Source organism: Pleuronectes platessa, chromosome 1 (genome assembly GCF_947347685.1).
Source record: "Pleuronectes platessa chromosome 1, fPlePla1.1, whole genome shotgun sequence".
In the NCBI taxonomy this organism is placed as follows: domain Eukaryota; kingdom Metazoa; phylum Chordata; class Actinopteri; order Pleuronectiformes; family Pleuronectidae; genus Pleuronectes; species Pleuronectes platessa.
In genome coordinates this window covers 19,322,363-19,344,110 of record NC_070626.1, presented here as the reverse complement: position 1 = coordinate 19,344,110, position 21,748 = coordinate 19,322,363, and the positions used below count along the sequence as shown (strand labels likewise).

The 21,748-nt window shown below is 41.6% G+C and overlaps 1 protein-coding gene across 1 annotated transcript in view; it reads right to left on the bottom strand.

The window, feature by feature from the left end:
- myo1ea (myosin IEa) overlaps positions 1-21,748 on the bottom strand; it is a 49,510-nt gene that overhangs the window by 21,627 nt on the left and 6,135 nt on the right. The window contains exons 2-8 of the mRNA XM_053426147.1: positions 12,159-12,302; positions 10,345-10,434; positions 8,928-9,022; positions 3,336-3,423; positions 1,406-1,495; positions 418-549; positions 1-135 (exon numbers count right to left, since the gene is read on the bottom strand). Of these exons, the coding sequence (XP_053282122.1) occupies positions 1-135; positions 418-549; positions 1,406-1,495; positions 3,336-3,423; positions 8,928-9,022; positions 10,345-10,434; positions 12,159-12,302 (774 nt within the window). The remainder of the gene's footprint in view (positions 136-417; positions 550-1,405; positions 1,496-3,335; positions 3,424-8,927; positions 9,023-10,344; positions 10,435-12,158; positions 12,303-21,748) is intronic.

Genomic DNA, 21,748 nt, shown 5'->3' with positions numbered 1-21,748 from the left:
CATTGTCTCCTGGAAGTCGCTCTTGTCGTTGATGTCGTCCACTTTGTAGGAACCAGACTGGTTGAGGTAAGTGTAGTAATCCAGGCTCGTGATTCCCAGGCTGTTCTTCTGCTCGACACTGGCTCCTTCTATCAACTGTGCAGCAGAAACCAACAGGGGATATTTATGCAGTTACACACGTGACATCTCACAAATACTGTAGTAGTGTTACGGTACACATCTACTCAATCTGTTTCTGGAGAAATCTGAACATCTCTATGTGGAATAGGAAAATCAGGTCATGCACAATGAAAACAGATTCACCCTCCTCCTGCAGCCAAAGGGAACACTGAGTCCGATACGTCCTGAGATCCACACACACACACACGCACCTTCTCCCCAAATGTGTCCCATTAACTCTCCAGCTTGAAAAATCACCTGATAGAATATGTGGAAACTCCGTTCCCCAGGATTCCTCATGACGACACGTGATTTCTCCAGAAGGAAGTTGGAGATTTTCCCTCCGTCTGGTTCGCCACCGGAGCTGAACTGGATCTCAAAGTATTTCCCCTGATGGATCAAAGCAAGTTTGTTTTTATTATCAGAGGGAGCTGCAATAAAGTTTAAGCTGTAAGATCTGAAAAACTGGCATCTGGTTGTTCTAAAGTTGCTGCTGGTGTGTGCATGTGTGTACAAATCTGATCCTGTTTTTTGCAATGCCCTCTTCTCTTGAATGTAATGTAATATCTGTTCCAGTCACGGTGACAGCAAATCTGAAGTGGAGACATTTTTAATCCAAAGAGAGTTTCTTAAAAGAAACCAAAGTTTTTTCCCCCCAAAACTTCAACTCCTAAAATATCACAAAGCCTGAGACAACACTGCTTTGTATGCAAACACTTAACCAATCAACTCTGAGGGAATATGTGTTGAAAGTCATTGCTGACCATCTTTCTTAATAAGCAGGGGAGGATGTGCCTCAGTGGTTGTGCACGTATGTGATTCTGTGCACAGCATTCTCACAGCACAGCTCTGGTTAACCAGGACACACACGATGTTTGCTGCCTCATCCAGTAAAACAAGAGTCGGGAGAAAATCTGTCACTGTAAATCTTTGTTTTCCAAAGACTCAGCTCGAATGCAAAAGGTATACACCACAAAAAAGTTGACTCTTCAAGTTATTCCAGCTCCGATTGCATTTATTCCTCTCTGTGAAACATAGGATTTGCATTGACGGTGTGCCATTTCATTTTTTCCCCCAGCATCATCTTCACTTAGGCTGCAAACCAGATTTGGCAAACACACACGAAATGTGGCTGAAAAACTCTGTCCTTGGAAGAATAAGAGTTCTTTGGTTAACGAGAACCAGTTATTTATTGAGCCAGAATGTTAGGCGCTGATTCACAAAAAAAGTGAAACGAAATCCTTACAAATCTGCTGGAGTTGTTGTTCCTCACTGTCTTGGCGTTGCCAAAGGCCTCGAGCAGCGGGTTGGACTGCAGGATGATGTCTTTGACGTGCTGCGAGGAGACAGACGCAATGAGCTGTTAGCTACGTCACAGACGGTCTGTGGAGCAGGTACAGACACCACACACTTCACACCCTCACTAACAGGCTGCTGTGTACAAGAATGGAACTTTCCACTCAAATACCAACTGTACATGAATACACACACACACACACACACACACACACACACACACACACACACACACACACACACACACACACACACACACACACACACACACACACACACACACACACACACACACACACACACACACACACACACACACACACACACACAGAGGCACAGGCACACGCAAACACACGCACACACATGTACAGACAGACTCAAGGTCTGGAAGACATTATCTTTCCTGTGAGCCATCTGCATGTCAGAAACACATGAGTTTTAAATCGGTAGAGCAGACACAGCTACTCCCACTTCCATTTCTGTCCACATAAATTGAGTGGAAATTATTTATTGTTTTCTTTGTTAAATCCACTTTGTTCTGTGTAAAAGACAGGAAATAAACAAGCAAAACAGTCTTTGGTCTTTTATTTGATCACATTTGCCTCCTCCAAGACAATCCGTTCTGAGTTCAGTAACCAAAACTAAAACATAAGATTTAGATTTACATCTACCGAGGAGGTTATGTTTTCACCTCTGTCTGTTTGTTTTTAGTTGGTTTGTAAGCTGGATTGTGCAAAAACAGATTACCACGCAACTTGGGGGAAGGATGTGGTAGGGATCAAGGAAGAACCCATTCAATTTTGGTTTTGATCCGGACCGGGAAACTGATGCAGGAATTAGTCCCCCCTTTCTATAACAACATTTCTGTTGATTTCTATAGGGGACTGATATCAATGTGTGTGGCAATTTAAATAATAAAAATGCAGATCTAATGGATTTAAATGCAGTTTCATAAGGGCAAGGTTTAGACAGATGAATAGACATGGAACTGACAGGGAGTTGTTATTTGTTCAAAGCTATGTGACCACATTGCATAAGAATGTACTGTCCTGCTCATCACTGAGCTCAACCCAACCGGATGAGGTGGAAGAGACCAAATGTGAGGTTAATGTGCTTTCTGTAAGAGTCACATTTGTTCAAACAAACAATAATAACTCATATTTTTACTTCCTTAGTAAAGGGCCTTTATATTGTTAATTGCAACACAAAACATGAATTATACCATAGAAGTATAACTCATTTGAATTAAAAAAAGTCTACCAGCTCTACTATTCAAAGCCAAAAGATGATTTCTGATGTGGCCATGCCAGCAGCAGCTCCGACTGGATTAAATAAAAAAACTGCACAGCCATCATGGTGAAGGCATTTCCTCATCAAACTTTAGATCTTTATCTAGCTTAGGAAACTGGACATCTGCTAGTTGGGGGGCTGCCAGATGGCTGAGGAGGGGGCTGGGGGAGCAAGAAGCTGCTGATGAACTGATAATGGGGAATAAGGATGAGGATGATAAGATGAGGGCCGGATCCGAGAGGGAGGAAGAAGTGCAGGAATGAAGTAGCAACAGGTTATGAGAGTGTTATGCAAAATTTTTAACATGTTCTACAAGCAGGGTTGACAAAAATACAATCAAACACTAATTTGAGAAGTCACAAAATGAAAGGAATAATTACAGTTAAAATAATGTAATACAATATTTAAGAAGGGATGCTTAATGAAAGTCCCCGACCACCTTTTTTCGTCAGTCAACACAAATGCAAATGACTTCCCTGCTTGATGTTGAATCTCATCTCCATCTAGATCTTTGTTGCTCAACATCTCACATGTTTCATGCATCTTTAACATTCTGTCCTGACGGAGAAAGAACAAGCAGCCAGTCTCACCTGTACTCTGGGTCCACCCCCTGACACTCTGGAGATGTACCCCATGATATATTTGGCTGCTACAGTCTTCCCCGCGCCGCTCTCTCCACTGAAAGACAAGATCAAAATGTAAGCACGTTTTCTCTTGCAAGCAATCTGATCCGGTGAGTGAAACTCAAATCCGCCCACCAGGTGCACTGTGAAGTGGCATGAAACACCTGAAGTGTTTCATGTGCACTTGAGTGATTGTTTGGCAGGATAGCCGATGGCTTTGAAGGGGCGGGTGAGTTACTGCACGTGCATGTTCAGGGTGACATTATTTTCAGTCCCTCACATCTACTGATTTTATTTGTACAAATGCATTGAAGGAATTCAAAATACCCAAAGAAATACCCACACAAACAAAGGGAGATCCACGCGAACTCCAAACAGAGAGACTCCGACCGAACTGGGATTCGAACCGTGCACCACCGTTCTTCCCTATTGCCATGTTCCTGCTGTGTAATTCATTATGTCCAAAAATCTATTTTGTGAGATCATAATGACTTTGACCTTTGACCACCAATATCTAGTCCGTTCATCCTTGAGTCCAAAGTGAATGCTTGTGCCAAATTCAAAGACATTCCCCCAAGGTGTTGCTGAGAGCTGGGACAGATGGACGGACTGACAAACCCAGACACATAAAGCCTCTGGCCATGTCTGCTGCTGGCATAGAGGCATGAAAACATCTTGTTTGTTCCATTATCCACGCTGCTCGATGGACCCTGAGAGCAGGAAGCATCCACTAAGGGACTAAGACACTTTGTATTCACTGTTTATTTCTTTGTGCCGCTATTGTGACTATCTGAGGCCGATGTAATGTAGACGTCTGATGTCTTACAAATGTCCAACTGAGGAAAAGGCCCAACTGGAAAACGTCTGTGGATTAAATAAAACCTAATTTCTGCATGTTCCACCTGATGAGGATGTTAGAGGTTACAGAAATATTACAGGCAGTTCCTTATTCAAATTCTGCATTCAATAAAGTCATTACTGTTGAAATTGCTCATTATGATTTAGACATTGTAAAAGTTCACTCTCTAAACAAGTAAGAGCAAGTTGTGATGTACATATTTGCCATTGTTTTTGTGTGAGTCTCTGATTTTGTGCAAATGTTTCCAGCTGAGCAAAGACGACCTTGAGTTCATCAGTCATATTGAGTCTGCTGTACTAACAGGTCAAATCCATGCCCCTGATGAGATTTGTACACATTCCAATTACTGCATGATCCAAAATATGGTTAATACCACTAGAAGCAAAAGTCACCTCTGGATGAGTGATTGGCTACAGCACCTCTGGACCGATGAACCGCTGCAGTAATAAGGAGACTGGTTCAGTTTTGTCACATTTACAGACTTTTTTTCCCCGTATCTCTCCTTCCTCGACCCACACTTGTCTATTTTCCTCTTTGCCTTCTCACTGTGCCAGGGTCATACTTATTTTGACATATGTGGTTTGGCAGTGGATGACAGGGGAGTCTGTTTTTCTTTCGGTGCCTTAAAGCAGGGTCAGGTTGGTAATGCCTCTGTGAGAAGCACAGCTGCAGGCTGTTAGGAGCTGCCAGAGGAAGTCATGGGAGCCACTCTATTACACTGCAGTCGCTCTGTATGGTTTGTAACCCTCCCCCTATGTAACTACTCGTTACTTCCAAATCTTCGGCATTGTACCCGCTCACTGCAGAGGACTCGAGTAACAAGAAGTGGGGGGGCAAATATTCAATGAGGTTTAGCATTGTTTCTACTCCTGCAAGTTATTCTCCTGCATGTTACTTTAAGTAGAAGCCGCTCGGAGTCTTGTGTCACATTTGAGCTCCCAATGGGAAAATCTCATTGAGCTGAAAGCTTTGTTAACTTCTGCAGAGATTTATTAACCAAACAAGGACATGAGTTTAAAAAAGGCAATGCAGGGGGATGGGAGGTTTAAACATTAACTATCAGAAGTCATGACAGACACTCGCTATGAGAGGAGATGCACAAGCAACACAGAGTTCTAGTTTAGGTGTTTTGGTATAACAGTCGCTGCGCTCCCATAGAAAGACTAGAACTTTCATTTTATGCCCTCCAATGCTATTGGAGTCTGTGTCAAATTCATATTAACGGATACAAATTAAATGACAACCAATCAAACAAAAGAGTGCTTGGAGACTTTTGAAGCTTTACATGTGGTTGTGTTATTAGGGCAGTTATGTGCTTTTATTCTTTACATTAGAATTATATCATGATTTATATTATTAGGGCCCGAGCACTGACAGTGGGAGGCCCTATTGAAATTCTAAGGATTATTATTTTTATTATTATTATTATTCAGGCAAATTAATTGGCTTTTTGAGGGCTTTAAAATGCTCAAATTCTTACCAAATTTGCAGAAAGTTGTGAAAATGTACGTATTCTGGAGGAATTTTCAATATTAATAGTAAGTGGTTACTGCCATTGGTTTGTACCTGTTATTTTCATGTGCATTTTTTTAATCACTTCTGTAAACAGGTGAAAATGTATAACATATTGGTTAAAACAGTTAGATTTTATGTATGTAAATAAATAAATAAAATCTAAAAACAATCAAAATGGAGACGAATACACACAATGACAGATTTGCAATGTGACATGTGAAATGAAGTATGGTGTTATGACGTATTGTAGAGGAAGAGTTAAGCCATTCAATGCTTTGATTTTTGTTTTACACAAATGTTTAATTTCAGTGTTTGATGAAGTTTCTGATTCACATCTGACTCTTGGCACAAAATCGTGTCTGAACCTGTCTGAGCTGCTGATGGGCTCATTTCAAAATATTGCGTTCAATCGTCCACTGAGCCTAAACAAGTTGGCTCCCCCCCCCCCCTCGATTTCTTGAAGCAAAACGACACAAATGATGGAGTGTTGAACAACATCAAATGCAACAGCTGTGGAGAACAGCACATCTGTAAAATGAGCTGGATTCATTCCAACTGGGACGAGATCAAAGTCATCAAAGGACAAAGGAGTCGGTCGACAGTTAGACAAGGATCAAAAAGCTCATCGGACAAAGACCATATTTGAACAAAGACACTGGTGATGATCCCCTATCCGTCTATGACTAACTGTTATTGTATATTGGTCACATGATGACACCTAATCTTTAGATCATAGCTTAGCTTTGTTATATATACATAAAGAGCACACAACATTTCCCTTAAGAAACCACATTTAAATTCACTAGATCCAGGTTATTATTTTGATCGGCACCAAATTGCACACGAATATCAGGCTGCCAAACATGTCTTGAATTTTTTTTATCAAGATTCCTGAATTATTCTCTGAGAAATCAAGGGGAAATGTTGTAAAACACATTATCTCGCAATGTTAAAGGAAGTCAAATAACTCCTGGATCCGCCCCCTGATCCGGATCCACACCAAAATATAAATTAAATGTTCTTTTCTGACCCAAACCAAAAGTTTCATGGAAATCCGACCAGTAATCATGCTCAATGTCAGACAAAGTGAAAACACAACAGCCCAGGCAGATGTAATAATTATCCAGGTTGTAAATCAGTGTTTGAGCAGGTAGATGGGGCCTGTTCTTTGACCTTTACTTATTTATTCAAAACAATTTGATGTAATATGTAATCCAATTTTATTCCTGTATGAATCCTTTACAGGTGGCTGAACAACGTTTCTGCCCCGTGCATTAACACAGTAGATCAATGTGTTGCTTGTTGGTTTAACTAAACAAATTTAAAAAGCACTTACAAGGGAACAGTAAGCAACACCCTGTGACTACACCTGTACTATTAAAAAGAACTTGGCCATCTCTCAATACACGTTGTCCTCTTATTTTCATTCATTAAAAAAAGAAAGGCAAATTTAAGGAGTCCTAATAGCTAACAGCTGACACAGAATTAACCGTTTTTTTAAAGCATTAAGGAGCTTTTGTTTGGCGAGAAAAACATATTTTTTTTACTGACAGGACAGATGTGAAGCAGCTGGTTCTCACATTACAAAGGTTTCGGTTGATCGTCCTTTTAAAAAATGTCATTGGCCAAACTGATATCACCACCTACGTACATCACCTGCTCCCATTCTTCATTTTAACATCTGATAAAGGTTTTCTAAGGACAGCCACGTCAGTCACATGCTATGGTCAGCAGATGGCAAATGGATAAACTGCTGAATAAAACAAACAACTTTTTATTGGGAAAGTCACAGTTTCCCTTGAAGAGTCATCAAAACTGCTTGATCTCTTCGTCCTGAATTCCCCTTACGTTTAATACACGGGTTTCCTTAGTTAATATGAAAAAGCGCCTGCACAGGCCGATAATGACCGCACCGCCTGCATGGCCAGCAGTTCACAGCGAGCCTTTGTTTGCCGAGACCTGGTTCATCATAAAAAACCACTTCCATGCTTTTGTTTGCTGATTTAGTTGGTCACAGAATCCACCTCGGTGCCTTTATGTGGGAAACTGAACGAGCAACTGCTGGCTGTCCAAACAACGGGCGAAAGTGCTGAAGCAGGGGTCATTCATCATGAGGTAAGCACTATAGTAACCGTGGCGCTCAGGTGACGAGGCTACAGGATAAAGGCCCGATCATGACACCACACTTTTCCCTCTGCAGCTTTGCAGCGCAAAAAATAAAACCACCAACAAACTCAAACTGGCTGTGAAAGGATAGAAAATTCCCCCAAATACAGTGAGAGAGTGATTCTGCACAGAGGGTCGTGCAGGTGTTTTTTCTTATGTCAACCAGGAAGTTCTTTAAAAATAGCCTTTATAAACGATGCTTTGTTCTCGTCTCACATCCTAAGTTAAAAGAGGCCAGATCCTGCTGTGAACCGCACATTGTTTCCTTATACGGACATTTTCATTTATTCTTTTTCTATGGGTAAATTCCCCATTGAGGTACAATATCGCTTCTGCCTCCTGGTCAAGATTGGCAGCAATGTTCAAATATAAATACCAGCAGGGATAAATAACACACAGGAACAGCAAACTGACTGAAATAAAAGGAGATACACAGAAAGACATAAAAGAAACAATAGAAAATAAAAGGCACATGTTAAAAACAATAGCATTGTTCTATGATTTTTTTAAATGAACCAGGGGAGGGTACATTCTTCTAAGTTCGGGATGTCTTGCAGCTCATTCCAAGAATAAAAGCAACGTTCAGATTTATCCATGGTTTATTATCCACATTTATATAGGTTTTCATTCCTTTGCATTTCACCGCGGGCGTGTCACTTTCGGTCAGTCAGCTGCACCGAGTAATGTGGTGGAACCTGCTCGGTCGGTTCTCCGAGCTGCTCCCCTTCCAAACCATTATCGTGACCTGCACAGGCTCCACTTCACTTCAGCTTCATTATATCATCCCACAGATCACATTGCACACAGATTGCTATCTCCACTCTTTGTCTCGCTCGCTCCCATCCTGCCCAGTGCGAACAGGTGACGTGACCGGGTCAACAGTCAATCGGTTTACGAGCCGTCGTATCGCACAGAGATGAATCCTTTCTCTGCTGCGGGCTGCGACATATTGAGGCTGTCACGTGTCATTGGTTCACGGTGTGCGAGAGAAGGTGGAGAATGTTGTGCGAGAGTCTCACCTGATGATGACACACTGGTTCTCACGGTCGATCATCATGTTCCTGTACATGTTGTCGGCCAGAGCGTAGATGTGAGGAGGGTTCTCATACTGAGCCTGCAAAAAAAAAAAATCTGTAAATATCAGTATTTAAACAGCTCCCGTTAAAAAAAACTGGAGGTAACTATTACAAAACTAAAGGTTGTGACATATTGAGGATAAATCTGGTGATATTGTATATTTACCTCCCTAACCCAAGGATGTTATGTGTTCATCTGTGTTTATTAGTTAGGATTACACAAAAATGACAAATTACTATGAAGGATGCAGCAGAGGTCAGGGAGGAACCCATACAATTTTGTTTTTTATTTAACATTACAAGAGTCAACATTTTTGTTGATTCCTCCGAAAATATTTAACTGATCTTGAGGAAAAATAAATATTGTAGGAGACAGTATGTAAAATCTGGTGGAGATCCAAATAAAAAGACAGTTTTTGTGCATTTAAACGATGTTTCTTCAGGGCACTGTTGCCTCGGTGGAGGTTTGCACTCTACTTTGGGCCATTCTAGCGTTTGGTAGGATATAGTTGTATTTCATCAACTTTGGACAGATCCAGCTTTGGTTGTAACTCCCACGTTTTTAGTCTGTTTGCTAAGCAAATAGTTTTTCCTTTTTATTTCCCATAAAGTCTTTATGCGGGGGTCTGCTGGGCCTTGGCAGACGTACTATTTTCCTTACTGTCAACGAATTTCATGTTAACACTCACCAGTGTGCTAAATGTGTATTAATCCACCTCTCAGTATAGTCTACAGGAAATGCACTTTTACCTCCTGTTTGAGAAACATTCGTAAAAAACTACTGTGTAAAGATGCTTGAGGAAATGACTGAGCCCAAGACTGTGACGTCTGCACTGTTCTGACAAATCTGCTGCCCTTTTAAATAGGAAACAAAGTCAGCAGCTTCATGAATGTTTCATCTTATTCTGATCGAATCTGAATTCCATCCTGTAATCTGAGCTGGCCCACTCTGCAAATCAGAACCCAGTGCACCTCTGCAAAAGGATAATCTGCCAATCTGTGAAAATTGGCATGTGTCGCACTGAGTGTTTTCACAGTCAGCCCGGAGGATTTTAAAAGTCTTCCAGTGTGCTCCTGGCTTAAAGCAGAGGAGCCCACTCTTCAGCAGACTGGCCAAGAGAAGGCAGACTCGAACAGGCTGTCCTGTGAAGGTGCTGCCAAGCCTCTCAATGGTTGAGTCAAGTTTCTGACAGCAACATCTGCGCCAGCCTGCTGGGAAGATCGCACCGCATCTAACCCAGTTCATTTCCGAGCATTTGTCCTTCACACTGCTCCCATCTTAAACCATTCAGCAATACATCAGTATATGCTATGTGTCATGTATTATCGCATGTCATTGAAAAGATAGAGTTGTACTTACAGCACCCTGATACATCTCAATTTCTTTGTCTCCAAAGTACGGCATCTGCTTGAAGGGGTTGATAGAGATGAGCACAGGGCCGATATACGTCTGATGACATGATGCATTAAGGATCATACAGTGAAGACAGAAACATCACAAAAGAACAGATCCCATTAAAATCATCTTTTCCCAGGAAGTTTAAAACGTTTCTTTTAGGGTTTGAAAATGTTTAATTCCAACAAGAGTCTGCAAACATCACGTTTTTACAGAGAGATAATGAGACTGTGCAGGGAAGAGATGACTTCATCTGAGGCCAGGACCTCAACAGAGAGTGCACCAGCGCAGCAGTGGAGTATTTGGTGATGAGGCCCGAGTCTAAATGAGTATCCAGTGCTTACGAAATGACGGAGAATAGACTGACACTGTGAGGTTCTTATGCCCTGGAGGAAAAATACCGCTCGAGGCAAATAACGCTGCTATTGTGGGTGGCCTTCAGCGGCCGACAGCGACCCGCAGCCTTGGCGGGGCCGATCTCACAGTTACTGCGATTGATTGACCCAAATCAAAAGGGTTGACTAAGGGCTGACAAACCTAAAAACTGCCGACATTTACCAAACTTCATGGTCCTGAGCGCTGCCAGAGCGTGGATTGGAGTTTATGTTGCTTTTCAAAGGGCACCATTCATTCATTCATCAACTCCTTTTTACGTCACTAACAGCTTGTGTGAGTGTGTGTGTGTGTGTGTGTGTGTGTGTGTGTGTGTGTGTGTGTGTGTGTCCATAGCCACAGCTGTACTTTTAAAGCCCAAACTTAGCATTTGTGTGACGAGTGCAGTGCCCGTTCTCAACATGCTTGGTAGGAAGGGGCTGTTTGTTTAGCCTATATGGTAACAGTTCGGAGCTACTTCTGAATTATTTCTTGTAATTAGTGAGTCCTCCTCAAACAGTTATTTGACAATATGCTGTCACTTTTTTATTGTTTGTGCACTGGACGTTGAGGGCAGAGCTTTTTATAAACTGTCTATGGTGCAGAGTCAAGTTAGAAATGTAACTGCAATGAAGATTTCATAGTCAATGTTTTTGATAAAATTGAACCAAATTTGCTTCATTACTGTTAGAATGTGTAGGTTTCATATCATTTTAAATGAGTTTCTAAACTGCTGTTATTTATTTATACATCACCTGTCAGTCTTTTCAGCTATCAACACATTTTTTGGACTCAATTTCACATTTCACTTTTCAAAATAAAAGCTCTGTGATTCAACTCGATATAAAGTATTACAGCCACAATATGAACGTTGTGCTTTTACTTTTAGGATAATTTGCTAAAGAGTAAGAGATTCTAAGAATATTGCCATTATTGACAATATCGCACCAAATTCTGCACTGACTTATGTGGAATTCATAGGTAGATTTAATTTATGGAAAACTAGCTCTCACCACAGGAGTTTAAATCCCTACCACAATGAAAACCACTGTGAAAAAGATGGCAGCAATGCTCTGATTAAAGAGGATAAAAATCTCCTTTATGCAATCTGCTACTCTTCACACCATTTTGTTCACATGTTGCACCACGGTGAGATAAAGCTAGAGTAAATTTGACACTGGTGGAGTAACAGGAGTCAGAAGTCTGGGAGGAAGTTTGAACAGAGAGGCCCTTTGCCCCTCCCGCTCACAGCAGCGTCTCGGGGGGAAGGCGTCACCTTCCAACACTGACTTATTACTCACTGCTGCACTGTGATGACCATTCAGCTATTCTGGTAACAGCACAGATGAGATGAGACTCAGCTATTCCTCACTGGGGTGTGAGCTGCGTTCGTGAACAAAGGATACAAAGATGTAGTCATCCATATATCTCTTCTTGAGGTTGTCCACGATGGCGTCCTCATTGATCTTGGTGAGCAGCACCATGTCGTCCACGCCGCTGATTTTGACATTGTGGCTCTGCCAGTGGTACCGGTAGTGGCCCCGGCTCCCCTGCAACAAAACACACACAATGCACGACTGTTAGCTCGCTGAGAGAGACACAATGAGATGGTGTGGACAAACCGAGGGTCGGACATTAAGGTTGCACAGAGGCGAGGCTGCTGCATGAAGGAGCTGTGGCTTCAAACGCCCTCTGTGGCAGAGGTGGTGTGGTTTTTATCACAGTGTTCAAATAATCAGACCAAACTAAAGCCAGGGGGGAAAAAAATTATTATCAGTCCAGCAAAAACCTCAATGTTTAGACATTTTCTGATGTCAGCAGTATAATGAGCCCTGTTTACTTTAAAATAGTGCAAGGTCAGATTCCCAGATGTGCTTCGTTTAATTTGTCTAAATATTAAAGATGCTCTGACCCAGATTCTCCCACCCTCCACACAGTCAACCACTCCGAGTTTCTCCCTACGTTCCTGTTTTTGTTTGAGCTGAATGAGTCTCTGGAGAACTGAGGTCATTCATCATGCGCTATGAGTCAGTGTTGTCTGGCTACTGTGGACGAGAGTCACAACGTGCTCGGAGGAGTGAGTCTCTTTCTCCTGGACGCAGAACCACTCGAAGCCACAGAGAGCGTCCAGGACATTAGTCAACACACGAGTTAACTCTTGACTTCCTCCGTCTTCAGTGAGGAAGTGTGGACAGAGGAAGTGACGATAAACAATACTCCCAATGGAAAATAAAAGAATAGATTCTTCACAGAGACACTTAATTTTAAGTAGCAAGAAATTCATTTTTTGTAAGAATAATCAAGATTTGTGTTTTAAAAGTGTTTAAAAAGATTTAAAAAAACTCAGCGGATCTCTACAAAGCGTGGTTGAAGGAAGCGTTTTTCAATATTTTCACAGTTTACCAAGGGAATAATATATGGATCTTGAATGGGGGGGGGGGGGGGGGGGGGGGGAAATCAGGTGAAAACTGATATCTTTGAATTTGCTGGAGCTTGACTGAATACAATGGGACTGTTGGGCCATGGTGGATGTATACGCTCTACTGAATGCCATTCTAGTATAGTGGCTGTATTTAGTAGCTTTGTTATTTGTTCTGAGCATAAACACTTCTGTGTTGTCTTAAAAGCTGAGCACCGAAACTCATTACTGAAATGCAGATGAGTGAACCGTCTATTATACACTGAGTAAACTGTCTATTATACTCTGAGTGAACAATCTGAAGACTGCAACAACAGCCACAGCTACTACACAAAAGTACTACAACAACTCTTATGCAACTATTTTCATTTAAATGCTAAAATAATATAACTCCACAACAGCAGGACACTGTTGATTGTTGATAGAAAGCTCCCGTTGTTTCTCAACTGCTCTTTCCAATGTCAAGAATGCACTTTAAACCTGAGCTGTATTTTTGCATCCTACTTTTTCTTTCCCTTTCAGAGGTTGTTATAGCTTGCTGATTGCAGTATTACACATCATAAACACCAGAGTATAATTCAATAATCATAATTCTTGGTCATTCTGGGAACTGTTTAGTTTCTCTAATGTTAGGTCTCAACTTCACTATGTAAAGTTATTTGAGGTTATGTATGTTGTGAACCTATAAATGCAGCTGTCTGTACACTAGACACAACTAGAAAGGACCAAAGGAGAAGACAGAAACCTTGGTGAATATCAAGGACCATAAATAACCAAACCAGAGGTAGGTTATTGTACTTTTAGTAATTAAAGTAACTTGGACTTACTAAATCATGGAGGGCAGCCAGCAAGCTTTTAATAACCTCCAGGCTGATTTTTATTCTTTACAGCAGCAAAATTAAAACCACTTTACAGACTCTGTCATAGCATGGGAGATGGTGCTGTGGTGAGGAACGTTAACAACTTTTTCAGCCTAACTCAGTGAGTTTTTTCTCCTCAGGAGGGAAGCAGCCAATTATAGCTGGATTAATTCTCCAGATCACACCCATTAACAAGTTTTACAGCTCTCCGGGCGCTGCAGAGGGAGCTGCTGACTTCTCTCCTCCCTTAGCAACGATGACGAGCTGATGTCTCGGGGAGGCAGAGTAGTTCATTTGTGACGTGGAGAAAGTAGACACAGAGAGAAACAACACACCAACGTGAACAAGGAGAAATGGCTCTTTCAGGATGAACAATCAATACATGTTACACAGTTTGGACAGAGGTAGAGAGGGTACAGTTAGGAAATTGAGATAAAGAATGACAACATTCAGTAAATAACTGAAAGTACAATATTCGGTAAGTAAATACCTTGTGATTTGAGTTTCATGGTAAACTTTTAGGCAAATTGTTTAAAGGTTTGGTTTAAAGGTTGTGGATGTGGACAAGGGTTGATAAGAAACACCTTATTTCCTGTGATTCTAGGGCTTCAGGATATTTAACACAATTTCTACCAGCACGTTGAGTCTCTCAGAGCAGATTTGTGTTCATTCATCTGACTTCACTTTGTCCCCTGATGGTCTGACTGGGCCTCAGCTATCTCCAGAACCATCACAACCTGAATCTTTTATTTACTGTTTTTGTCACCAACTGTTCTTTTTAATTCAGGCAACTACTAGGTATCCTTTCACTGCCACCTTCTTATTAAGAGTAATACTCAGGCAAATGAAAAGCCTCTCTCTCAAAGCAGACATTAAGAGAATGCTGGCCCGACCACAAAGTGAAAACAATTGAACACGCTATATTTAACCTCTCTCTGCTATGTCTGGAATGAACGAGCGCAGACTCAAGGAGGAAGAAGTAATGAACACAAGACCTGGGAGAAGAACGTCAAATATTCCGACGATTGCTTCATCTGTTTTGACTTAGGCCTTTGTGTAATGAGGCGAGAGGAGTAAGAAAATATGCTTGCTTCAAGGAGTGGACCATAAGGGAGTAGCTGCACAGGGAAATTGGGCTGCACACTTACACACAAAGACGTCAGGGAGGTGCCCGAAAGCAACCGCACTCCTCTGCTGCTGAGAAACTCCACAGCAAACAGGGGCTGGAGGTCGATATCAAGTGAATGTTGGACAGACTGAAGTTGGGGTGATGGGGTCACTGAACCGGTAGCTATTCATAAAAATGCTTCTTCACATCAACATTACGATTCTGCTATGCCAGTTTATATCAAGACACTTCTATAATAGAAGAAGAACAATATTTAATACTCACTGCAGATGTTTCAGCCTTGTAATAAATAATAAATAATACTTTAACTGTGTGTTTACTGTGTACACACCTGGAAAATGATGAATTGCCCTTTGTTTTAGAGAATTCTGGATTTTCTTCTAATACCAAATGCAGACACGGTAATCCAACATCCAGTGAGTTTCCTTTCTTTTTAAAGCATAGTATGTAACTTAAGCCGCTATAGGGGTCTCTCAATCAAAACAATAACAAAAGACCGGTGGTCCTGTACTACTGGTGAACTGGCAGTATTTGCGGTTATCAGGGTAACTTTTACCTCAGGGTTTTCAGTCCTATGAAGCGCGTTCAGTTCTTATCAGGGTAAATCACCATGGTAACTTATGCTGAATGGCTAACCTGTTCCAGAGCAGGTTAAGTTTGAGATAAGAGAACAACCAGTATAAAAGCACTGCCCACTGACCAATCAATTCCTTTGAAACATGCAAAATATAATAAAACAAAACAAAAAAGGAACCTGTGGAGCTGCATGGGTGCAGATTGTGAGAGTCTCTGAGGAGGACACGGGTCTTCAGAGTCCCACAAAATCCTTTTACGTAATCTGATCAGTATCTTTATGAAAGATATAGATCCTCATTGGAGGGAATGATAAACCTTTGTCAGCTGCTGGAGCAGAACAGAACCAAGCTGACACGTCGGAGCAGCGTGCTCCCAGTAACACAGACCGTCTGCATCGCTCTACGTTTCTTTACTTGGAGGGAGTTACTGATATTGATGTAGTGGGTGTGTTAGCGGCAGAATAACCAAAGATAGTTGTATCCTTCCCTTTAAGTAGGGTTTTCCTATGAAATCAAATATTCATTCGGAACGGGGGATAGATAGTTCACAGATTTACCTGGTGACAGACCCAATCCCTCCCTCCTCCCATCAGATTCATATCTCCTGGTTATTATGTCATGGTCATGTCATGTTTTATTTCCCCCTAAATGTCACTGGGGGGCTTCGGGACTTAAACAATCACACATACAGAGCTTTTGTTTACCAGATGTCCTTCCTGATAAAGCAGCTGTAACTGTGTATTTTTTAGTCCTGGTGAAAACAGTTTGCTCCTCGTTGTGAAAGTTGTCTCTGCTGTCAGTTCACCTGTCCATGTTAGTGACTGGTCATACGCAGTAAACAACGCCCCTATGCAGATGAGGGGAATTTGTGTTTCAAACAAACACACACACACACTCATGCATGCATCGATGCACACACACAGGAAATATTGGGTGTCTATAACAACATCACCATGGAACCACAGCCTTCCCTGTGAGCTGTGCAACACCCAGAAATAGGTATCTGACATCACCACAACATGGTGATAAGAAGAGCTAAGTATTTGACATCGTAACAAGTTAATAATAGGAATACAAAAAAAAATCTATTTTCCCATCGGGCAGAAAATGAGACCGCCCTAAAAAACCCAGAGTAGAGGACCCAACCTTTTCCCAGAAGTTAATACAAAAGGAATTTCAACACCAGTTCCTGATCCATAAGCCCAGGCTTTCCCTTCATGCAAATACCATCACCATATATGGAGAGTGCTGAGCAGCTCTGGCTCGAGGTACAGGAAATGGCTGGGTTTGATTCAGTATCATAAGCGGCACTTTTCCCCTCATTTCTCTCCCGTCTGTGTCGTTCTCCTTTTTTCCACACCAGGAGTTGACACACAGTCCACGTTTTAGCTCTGCCCTCTGGTAGCCAATCTGGATGAACGCCATGAGAACAAACTCCTCTCTTCCAAAATAAGAAGCAACTAGAACCGTTCATTGCTCCGTCCCATAGGTGTGTAGTGATCACCCAGTTTCAATACAAGCGAATGACTGAGGAAAACAGCTCATCACGAGTGGTCAAAGTAAATCTAATGCCGGTCAAGTATCTCAACATCTGAGGGCTTATATGCCCCACAACCATGTTGGGTTTCTTTGAAGGAACACGCCAAGTCTCCCGTTTGTCATCAGCAGATTAGAAAAGGCATTTTTAATGAAGGGGAGTACAAACTGCAGAATGTAGGATATTTTAGAGCTATATGACTTTGACTTTGGCTGGGAACAGACTTTAGTCCCCAGGTCTGATAAGCCCTTGTGTATTAAGATTAGTATCGTTGCCATGTACCACCAGTTTACTTGACCTGATTTCTAAAGTATTACAAAAGGACATTTTCTTTATTTTTTTAAATTTTTGCATACCTCAGTCCTAAAAAAAACTAAACGAGTCCCTTAAATACAATCGAGCTGCACAAAATTTCACAGACTTGTAAATATCTCTTCCCTCAATGTGCCAGATTTTTTCATCATCCATGAATGAATCAATGAGAAAATGGTCATACTGTTTAGAGAACGCCCCATTTTGCAATAAAAGAAAAATCCTAGATCCGCCCCCAGATCTGCACCAAAATGTAATGGGTTCTTCCCTGTCCCACATCCCTCAGCCAAGTTCCATGGAAATCCATTAAGTTGTTTTATTTAATCTTGCTTACAAACAAACGGACAGAGTTGAAAACATACAACCTCTCTCTCATATGCACTAGAGGCTGCAGAACAATACATTACTTGTGCTTTTCTACTTTGAAGGGCAAGTGTTGGTCAAAGAGAAGAAAATTCTCCATTTATAAAAGCCTGTGGGTGTAGGGGCACTGAATAAGTGGGAGTCAGATGTAAAAGCTATTTCCACATTATTATTAGGACTTACCAAATACTGTGATGAAAAGGCAGCTGGTGAAAGAGCCAAGAACAAAAAAAACAAATTAATCCAATTTAGTTAACATGTGTCACAAATTAAAGCAAAAACTTTACAATAATTCCAGTTATCGTGAACAAGACTAAAGAGTTTCCAACAAAACTCTGTCTGAACTACGAAAATCAGTGTGTTTTTGATTTGTTTTGGTAACATAAGGCAGAGTTTTCTAAATGTTTTTTCCTAGGAAAATTCAGTAATTATTCAGTAATGGGTTTTCTGAGAGAATCTGTCGTCCAAATGGAGACAAAAGGGTCTGACTCGCCATCAAAATTAAAAACACCAGACAGGAAATCTGCTGTTGCTCCGCAGTTCTTATTATTACACAGTCTAACAACACACAGCAGTAATACACAGGTCATTGTGTTCTCTCAGTGTGTTTCATGTTTGGAGAACACTGTGAGCCTTTATCAAGAGCTTGTACCATTCTATTTGTTATGTTACTCAACGGTCTTTGTAGTCTCAAAAATCACTGATTTGACTTTCGGTTCCTTTTAGTTTTCGGATATAAAAGTTGAAGAAAGAATCAAAATGTCATCTAAACTCAGAGCTCACCGATAAGTTCAAACACTTCGGGAAAAATCTGACCTCCAACTTCAGAAAAGGGTTAGGTTGTTCGTCTCCCTGGTTTTACTTTCCCCAACAATCTTAAAACTTGTGAACCCTGTGAATCCAATGCTTTTTGAGGATGACTCTCTAATTATCATATTTCTGAGCAGCAATCTCAAAATGGAAGGCTTCGAACAATGGCCTGCTGCAAAGAACTGAATATACATGTCTGTCTCATTGTCTTTGTATAGCACTGCTATCCTTCTGTAAATCCATCCATCCATCCATCCATCCATCCATCCATCCATCCATCCATCCATCCGTGAGCCACATCTGCTTATCATTGTGGATAAGGTAGGAAAGGCAGTGCATGCAGTCAATAGTGGGGAAACAAAATCAAAGACAACCATTCACACCATTCACCGGTCTGGTATGACTGAATTATTGAAAGGGCTCTAATTGCTCCCAAGATTGTCCACTTCCTGAACGGAGCCAAAAGAAGTCGGGAACAGCTCCAGCACAAATTCACTGCAATAACGTGCTGGGTGATTTTGACACATTTTCCCCCTTCATGCTCTTGGAGGAAACTGAAGCATATCTGGTTCTATCGGAACTCAGAAGGGCTTAAGGAAATATTACTCTCTAAACAGCATTTCCACCTGGTCTCTGCTGCTTGTGTTTGCACTTTGTCCAGGATTACTCACTGTGTGTGCGTGTGTGTGTGTGCGGTGTCAGAGGAGCAATGACCCACAGGGAGAGACAGTCTGATTCCATCTGAACTTCTGAGGAATGGGATATTCATCAAGTTCACACACACACACACACACACACACACACACACACACACACACACACACACACACACACACACACACACACACACACACACACACACACACACACACACACACACACACACACACACACACACACACACACACACACACACACACACACACACACACACACTAAAGTGATGCTGAAAAATACAGATGCGGCTGGAACTTGATTAGACAATAAATCCAAGGTGAACTACACAGAGTGGAAAAGTGTTGCTGCACAACTAAACTGAAACCGTCCCTGAGGTTGAAACGCTGGTATAACTTAATACAATCTGACAAATAAAAGTTGTTTTCTATGTGTACATTTTCACGTTCTAGTCTAATCTCTCTCCCGGTTGAAACCACACAATCAATCATGTGGTGCTACAGCCAACATGCAGTCACATCTGAGCCAGCACCACAGAGGAGGAAGAAAGTAGGTGACCAGTTGTTTCACCTGCCAACAAACTGGAGAGAAGCATCTGTTCTTATTACATAGAGAAATGTACAGAATAAGCTGCAGCCTCACATATTACACTTACTCTCTTTTAAAACATCTGACTTATATATCACTGACAATGTGCCCTGTTTTCCACAGAAATCTCTAGAAAAATCATAAAATCACAGCATTAGAAGCCTGTAAAGGTGAGTGCGCTTCTTAAATGTCAATACCTAATTAATAAAATACAGCTTTCTGATATACCACCTGAAGTAATTTCCATCCATCTACTTCCATCCAAAGCCCTGACTGATACTTGTCAACACAGCAGTCATTTTGTTTCTGCAGCTGAATATGAACTAAGCTGGGAATTTGGGGAGCCATTCAGTTTTTGTGTGATCTGAAATATGGTTTACATGTGTTCACATACCCAGAATAGCCAGGGACAACTAACCATAGCACTTCATACATCACAACAAAGTCATTGGAAGTAAGACATTTATAAAACTGTAAACACTGCACAGTAGGGTTGATTGCTGAGGAGAGATCACATGCTCTCTTGGCCTCTCAACCGGTGCCTTGGTCACTTGCATGTAATGGGCACACCACCATGAATAATGCAACCACCAGGCCCTGCCCATGACTAGATACGCCACAGTGCTTGTGATCTGAACTGAGAGAGGTCACATACAAGGGAAGAATGAAAAGAAATGTATTATCCTGCTGCGATGTGGTAACTTGAGAAGCGACTGGTTGTGATGACGTTGTAATGTTGTGCCTGCAGGACGGGAGTGAGCACCATCCCTCCCAGAGACAAACAGGGGAGAATGATTAAGTGTAAACAGACACTGGATGAATTTTAACACATCTCAGACTGAGCTACACAACATTTCAACTTCACACAGGCTCTATCCTACTTGTTCTATCTAACCTATCTAACTGGAGTGAACGGCGGACACTGCTTACTTTAAACGTCTCCAACCGAATCTGTCTCTTAAGTGGATGACAACAGCCCCAAGGCCGCTAATAAACTATTATATCAAAGAAAATGTGGTTTTCGGTGGAACTCAGCTGAAATCCTAGACAACAGACATGTCACAGAGTGCTGTGCTTCCTCTTTAAAGCAGTCTCAGTAGTGGTTGAATATAAACAAGCCATCCGCAGTGGAAACTCATTCATAGCCGTGCTGTGTGCCACAACAAGACTGCAAGTGTCAACCAATGAAATCCAAACCAGCATCTCATCTTCTAGCAACTGGGTACATGAAAAATACATGTTGGACACAAACGGCAGTGTTTTCATCTCAAACTGAAGAGGGAGGAGAAGCCTGACCGAGCGCATGGTTTGGTGAAATGCCACTGAACCTGAGGGCTCTCTGTGTTGGCGGCCGCTCAGGAATGACTTCAACACATCCTTCACATCTTAGAAGGTAAAAGGAGAACGGTGGAGTTGGAATTATGAGTTTGGGCAAGTAAGGTCTCCAGGCGAGCTTCCAGCTGGATCGGAGTGTTTGAACCCAGAACAGGGTCAGTGCACCAGTTTGTTGGAAATCTATCATCCCCATTAAAACAGACAAGCCTCTAAAGCAGAGGTGTATCACTAAATAACACAGTAACATCATGGCTCCGATTCCTGAATAAAGTGTAGATAATAGCCCAGTCCAACAGTCTTATATTGGTCAGAGGTGCCTGGTGTTGCTGTGAGAAAGGTCATTGTGGGTCATGTGGTTCAGTAAACAACGTTTTATTTAGTTTGCATTTAGTT